We start from the raw sequence: 7,374 nt of genomic DNA on the forward strand, positions 1-7,374 counted from the left end.
ACAACTTGGGTTGTTCCAGGTTTTCGTCAAGCTGAGGAAGAATCTGTGATGGTTCTGATCCACACAGTCCAACAGAACCAGTGTGTGTGTGTGTGTGTGTGTATTGTGTGTGTGTGTATTGTGTGTGTGTGTGTATTGTGTGTGTGTATTGTGTGTGTGTGTGTGTGTGTGTGTTCTCCGTCAGGTGGCGGTCGGTTGTTTCTCAGGTCACCCTAACTCCAGCCATCACACCTGAATGCAGGTGTAAGAGGGGGGCAAGGGGCGGGCCGAGGGCGTGTCTCCAGGCCCAGACGTCGTGGCAACCCGATCTGACCTGGGGGGTGTCCTGGGGGGGTTCAACAGGAACGCTGGCTGGGAGTCAAGGAGACGGCGTCCTGGAGCGGTGGTGTCCTGTGACAAGCCCCGCCCCCTCCTGTCAGATCAACTATCTCAAGTTGACACCCACCGCTCTGTCGCCATGGTACCAGCATCCCTCTGATGTAGAGGTCATGTGTGTGTGTGAGTGTGTGTGTGTGTGTGGTCTTGCTCATGTTGACACCATCAACACAGGAACAGGTTCTGTGTGATGAATACAAACCACACAGAAGGTTAGAGAGGACACACACACACACACACACACACACACACACACACACACAGACACACACACACACACACACACACACACAGACACACACAGACACACACACAGACACACACACACACACAGACACACACACACACACAGACACACACACACAGACACACACACACACACACACAGACACACACACACAGACACACACACACACACACACACAGACACACACACAGACACACACACTCACACACACACACTGGAGCACAGAGATGCTAACAGATGCTAATGGTGCCCCTTAGGATTGTGGGTCAGAACTAGGAAGTGTGAGGTGACTCCGCCCCCACTGCCCCACACATTGATGGGGAGGGAGTCACCTGATGGACCGGGGGGTGATGCCCACTGGGTCCCTGGGGCGTGGCTGAATCTGGGGGTGCGCTCTGTCGTGATGGGCGTGGTCAGTGACATCATAGGTCACCTGTTGGCATCTGGGGGCGTGGCCTTCTGCTCCAGTATTCCAGAACGTTTCGGCCCCTCCCTCCACACCACTATTTTTACCTCCATTGACCTGTGAACCCCCACCCCCGACACGTGTGCCCTGGTCATGTGACCTGTTCAAGATCAAAGTGGCTCCAGGGCAGCACCGAGCGTTAGAGCAGGCTAATGTTTGACCAGCTGCTCCAGCCGCCACGGGGGCGGAGCCATCACCGTGTGGGCGGGTTAAATCTGTTTTGAATCTGCAGCGGATCAGAGGCTCCGCCCCGTGACCACGCTGGGGCGTCCAACAGGAACACGGCATCTGTCTGATGGCATCTCAAAGCCCCCCAGAATGAATCCGCCGTTCAGGAAGTCGTTTGAAAACAGGAAGTCACCAAAGTGTGTGTGTGTGTGTGTGTGTGTGTGTGTGTGTGTGTGTGTGTGTGTGTGTGGAGAGAGGGCGAGTGAGGTAGAGCCTGCCAGAGGAGGGGGGGGGGGGGGCAGAGCGTCACGTGTGGGATGGGGAGGGGGAGGCGGCTGTTCGTCGTGGTAACGCCTCCTTCCCTCCCCCTCCACTACAGGTCACATGACTTCAGCTCTGGAGCTCCAGTCACGAGGAGTCAAGTTACACACACACACACACACACCACACACACACACACACACACACCACACACACACACACACACACACACACACACACACACACACACACACACACACACACACACTCAACACCAACCTGCTGGCGCTGCTCTGAATCGGAGCAGCTGATTGGCTGGGAGACATCCATCTGTGTCACGCAAGGCTCCAGTGACGTGAACCGGTTTAACGGTTTAACGTGTAACGGCGTGACGTCATCAGAACAACCTTCACGCTTAAGTGAGGCTGCAGGTGTGAACAGAACCCGATTCAGAACCCGATCCTGTTCCGTTCAGAACCGGGTACAGGCTGAATACACACACACACACAGACACACAGACACACACACACACACACACACACACACACACACACACACACACACACACGTTCCCTCAGACTTCTGGGAACAGAACTTCACCTCCGTGTGTGTGTGTGTGTGTGTGTGTGTGTGTGTGTGTGTGTGTGTTATAAATAGCCCCACCCCCCCTTCACTGCATTAACCTGCTTAAACTGTCGTTAGGCCCCGCCCCCACCAACACACACGCGACCCCGTCAACATGAGCAGCATGACGTCACACTGATGCAGTCGTCACGGGTTCTGATTCCTGTGACATAACACGCGCACGCGACCCACCGGTGCGTGTACCGGAACCGCCACCGGGGATGAGGATGACGTCAGAGCCTCTCACCGGATCCCGGCCGTCAATTTGCGCATTTCTGGTTCAACTCCAAATATAGCAGGCGCGCGCGTCGTGTTGTGACGTCACGCCGTTTCCTGCTGGAAAATTCGGTTCACGTTTCTTCTCTTAACGTCGAATTTTTCCGGTGAAATCCCGACCGGAATAACCGGTTGAAGCCACGCGCTGCGCGGGATTGACGGCTGCAGATTACCGCGGGATTAACGGCAGATCCTGAGTTCACGTATCGATCCGGTACCGCTGAGTGTCAACCGATCAATTATCGGCCTGAACGGAAAACCGTTCACCGGATGCCATCACGGAAGGAATCCCCGCCGCGCGGGGCTCGACCGGAACACAACCCGCCTCCTGCGGCTCCGCGGCGGCCAACCGGGGCCGGCGGCCCGTCCGCGTCACGGCCGCTGCCGGGGGAACCGTTTGGTAACGGCGGCCTCCCGGTTACGCAAACGGTTACAAAACACCGACTCGTTCAACTTTGTCCGCCGCCTCCGATCATCTCGATCGATCGATCGATAAGTGATCACAGGGAGTCGATCAACGTGCAGCCCGCGGACCCGGTGCAGCGGCCCCGGGGCCCGGAACAGCAGCTTAAACCGGGCCGGTTAAGTAACAGCCGCCGCGCGTCCCGGTGCTCCGGTCACGTCACGGAACACCGGAAAATAACAGCACCGGATGTCAGACCGCCGCACTGAGGCGTCCACACACACACACACACACACACACACACACACACACACACACACACACACACACACACACACACACACACACACCTGTGTTTACCGGCACCGGTTCGGATGTCATAACAGTCCTCGAATTATGTCCACGCGTCCGACGCACCACGTGTCCGCGGCTCCGCGCCGCACGAGACAACTTCAGATTGCGTCAAAAGTTTCACCGCGTCGCCCCGCGAGCCCACCGGGAGCACCGGGAGCACCGGGAGCGGGCCGCCGCCTGGTGCTCCCGGTGCTCCCGGTGCACGGCCGCCGATCACTACGTTTCCTCCAAAAACACGTGAAAGCCAGACACACACACACACACACAGACACACACACACACACACACACACACAACCACACACACAGACACACACACACACACACACACACACACACAACCACACACACAGACACACACACACACGCCGGTAAGATGCTCCTCCACACCGGGCAGGAACGTCCATCCGGCTGACACCCCGTGCCCCGCAGCGGGCCCCCGCGCTCCCGCGACCCCCGGTCCTACCTGTCCGCCGGGGGGCTCCGTCAGGTAACTGAAGACGAAGGACGAGAGCTCCTCGTCCAGCAGCGCAGCGCAGTCCGCCATCTTCCGACGAATGAGGAGCCGCGGATCCGGCGCGCGCCTATAGAGGAGGAGGAGGAAGAACGGTGCGCGCGGCCGCCGGCAGGGGGCGCGTTCACGCAGAGGGGAGAGAGAGAATGAGACACACACACACACAGAAACACACACACACACACAGAAACACACACACACAGAAACACACAGAAACACACACACAAACACACACACACACACACACAAACACACACACACACAGAAACACACACACACACAGAAACACACACACACAGAAACACACAGAAACACACACACACACACACAAACACACACACACACACACACACACACACAGAAAGACACAGAAACACACACACACAGAAACACACAGAAACACACACACACACACAGAAACACACACACACACACAGAAACACACACACACAGAAACACACAGAAACACACACACAAACACACACACACACAGAAACACACACACACACAGAAAGACACACACACAGAAACACACAGAAACACACACACACACACACACACACACAAACACACACACACACACACACAAACACAAACACACACACACACACACACACACACACACACACACACACACCTTACTTTACCAATATGCGGTGCTCCAAATTTTGGGTTAGTTAATGAGTTAGTTACTTAGTGAATATGTTACTTAGTGGGTTAGGTGAATTAGTTAATGAGTTAGTTACTTTGCGTGACTTAGCGGGTTAGTGAGTTAGTGATGTAGCGAGTTAGTTACTTAGTGGGTTAGTTGCTTAGTGAGTTAGTGACTTAGTGAGTTAGTTACTTACTAAGTTAATGAGTTAGTTACTTACTAAGTGAGTTAGTTACTTAGTGGATTAGTTGGTAATTTGGAGAGTTAGTGAGTTAGTTACCTACTTATTGGGTTAGTGGGTTAGTTAGTGAGTTAGTTGGTTAGTCAGTGAGTTACTTAGTTACTTACTTAGTGAGTTGATGAGTTAGTGAGTTACTTAGTGAGTTACTTAGTGAGTTAGTTAGTGAGTCACTTACTTACTTAGTTGGCCACCGATGAAGCAGCGACCTGCGTCGTCCCCGTTCCCCTCTGGGGTCATGTGACTGTTAGGTCTGTTTGAACGATAAAGTTTGTACACAATCAGAACGAGCTGCAGCTAAACGTGCCCCGCCCCAACATGTCGCAGCCACCCCCCCCGTTCACAGCCAGGTTCACAGCAGGGTGTTGGTTCTGACATGCAGTCATGTTTACAGGAACACCAACGCATCGAGCAGGAATGTGATCAGAACACCTGAACCCCCCCACGATATCATTCAGAACACCTGAACCCCCCCACGATATCATTCAGAACACCTGAACCCCCCCACGACATCATTCAGAACACCTGAACCCCCCCACGACATCATTCAGAACACCTGAACTCACCACGGTGTGCCCCCCCCATGACATCATTAAAAGCACCCTGGGGGGCAAAGACCCCACACCCCCTGGAGGAGGCGGGGCTTCACCTGCGGTAGCACGCCCTCACATATGACTGGCTAGCATGCTGTTATTTTGAAATTCTATTGTTTACACAGAAAAAAAATACATCAACAGGCGGGGGGGTAGAACCACACATCAGGTCAAAGGTCACAGAAACATTTAGGATCATTCTTCAAGTCCAGTGGATTAGAACACACAACGCGTCAACACAAACTATAAACACACAACATGTCAACACAAACAATAAACACACAACACGTCAACACAAACTATAAACACACAACACGTCAACACAAACAATAAACACACAACACGTCAACACAAACAATAAACACACAACATGTCAACACAAACAATAAACACACAACACGTCAACACAAACTATAAACACACAACACGTCAACACAAACAATAAACACACAACACGTCAACACAAACAATAAACACACAACATGTCAACACAAACAATAAACACACAACACGTCAACACAAACTATAAACACACAACACGTCAACACAAACTATAAACACACAACACGTCAACACAAACAATAAACACACAACACGTCAACACAACACTGATTCTAAGGTGACCAATACAATATTAAAGAGGGGCGACATCAACGAACCTTGAATCCAAAACAAATAAATCAATAAACAAATAAATAAAGAGTGAATTAATTTAAATCTTTTTTTGCAGATTGTTTCAAACATCAGGATCAAACGTTAATTCATTCAGTCTAAAAATAGAATTAAAGCTCCAGCTGTCTCCAAACGACTGGCCCCGCCTCCCAGTGGCTCAGGAGCCAATCAGGCTTCAGGATGAGGAGCACCTGATCAGATGGGGGGGTCTCTTTTTGTCCTTTCAGGGTGTCTGGGGGAAACTGCAGGGCGGCGCTCTGATTTACGGCACTATTTCATTCCAGGCGGCGGCAAACAGCGATTTCATTGGTCACCTGGACGACCTGGTGATTCCTGGCCATAGGCCGGCCGTCGTGGTGCGTTCAGGGCTCCGTGCTGCGTTCAGGGCTCCGTGGTGCGTTCAGGGCTCCGTGGTGCGTTCAGGGCTCCGTGGTGCGTTCAGGGCTCCGTGGTGCGTTCAGGGCTCCGTGGTGCGCTCAGGGCTCCGCGCTGCGTTCAGGGCTCCGCGCTGCGTTCAGGGCTCCGTGGTGCGTTCAGGGCTCCGCGCTGCGTTCAGGGGGTCATGAAGGACCCCAAAGGAGGCTAGCGGCCCCCCCCTCCAGCTGCCCCCCCCTCTACTGCCCCTCCCCTCCAGTGCCCCGCCCCCGCCAGCGGCCCCCCTGCAGGCGTCTCGTGGCTCCTGATACGTTAACATTAATCTATGACATCACGTGCCCCCCCATCCCCGGGGCCCCTGGAGTTGCATCACTGCCTCAGACGCTCCTGGAATCCTGAGACGCCGTCAGAGGCTCCTTCAGACCCCCCCGGGGTATTAATAACATCATGTGATCACCCGGCGCTCAGCGCAGAGTGTTCACACCCCTGTCAGGATTTACAGGCAGGAAGGAGACGAAGATGAAGTTACAGAGAGGGGGAGGAGGGGCAGGAGGGGGTGTGTGCACCTGCTGTCCTCCTCAACCTATCATGTGGAGCTCCGCCTCCTTCACCCCAGAGTTGGAGGAGCTCCAGAACGCCCCCTCTGGAGTCACATGACCAAACGTTCTCTGGAAGCGGCCCCCCTTTCAGACCCCCAGCCCCTGACTCCATCCCATAATTCACCTGTGTCAGCGGTGGGCGGGGCTCAATCCCCCTCTGTGCTCTGATTGCTTGTTCACAGGTGAACCCGAGACAAAAACCCGCTCCCCGAGTCATCCGATTGATCGATTGCTCCCCGAGTCTTGTCCGATCGATCGGTCGCTCCCTGAGTCTCGTCCGATCGATCGATCGCTCCCTGAGTCTCGTCCGATTGATCGATCGCTCCCTGAGTCTCGTCCGATCGATCGATCGCTCCCTGAGTCTCGTCCGATCGATCGATCGCTCCCTGAGTCTCATCCAATCGATCGATCGCTCCCTGAGTCTCGTCCGATCGATCGGTCGCTCCCTGAGTCTCGTCCGATCGATCGATCGCTCCCTGAGTCTCGTCCGATCGATCGATCGCTCCCTGAGTCTCGTCCGATCGATCGATCGCTCCCTGAGTCATCCGATCGATCCAT

General features: G+C 54.1%; 1 protein-coding gene across 2 annotated transcripts in view; it reads right to left on the reverse strand.

Moving 5' to 3' along the window:
- The window catches only part of ppargc1b (peroxisome proliferator-activated receptor gamma, coactivator 1 beta), a 40,508-nt gene extending 35,724 nt beyond the window's left edge, over positions 1 to 4,784 (reverse strand). Inside the window, exons 1-2 of one of the 2 annotated variants that reach the window (XM_068324916.1) lie at positions 4,760 to 4,783; positions 3,640 to 3,757 (exon numbers count right to left, since the gene is read on the reverse strand). In XM_068324916.1, coding sequence (XP_068181017.1) covers positions 3,640 to 3,720 — 81 coding nt within the window. In that variant the 5' untranslated portion in view covers positions 3,721 to 3,757; positions 4,760 to 4,783. Of the gene's footprint in view, positions 1 to 3,639; positions 3,758 to 4,759 lie in introns of both variants that reach the window. The other variant, XM_068324917.1, reaches the window with a different exon arrangement.
- Positions 4,785 to 7,374: the final 2,590 nt, after the last annotated feature.

Source organism: Antennarius striatus, chromosome 10 (genome assembly GCF_040054535.1).
Source record: "Antennarius striatus isolate MH-2024 chromosome 10, ASM4005453v1, whole genome shotgun sequence".
In the NCBI taxonomy this organism is placed as follows: domain Eukaryota; kingdom Metazoa; phylum Chordata; class Actinopteri; order Lophiiformes; family Antennariidae; genus Antennarius; species Antennarius striatus.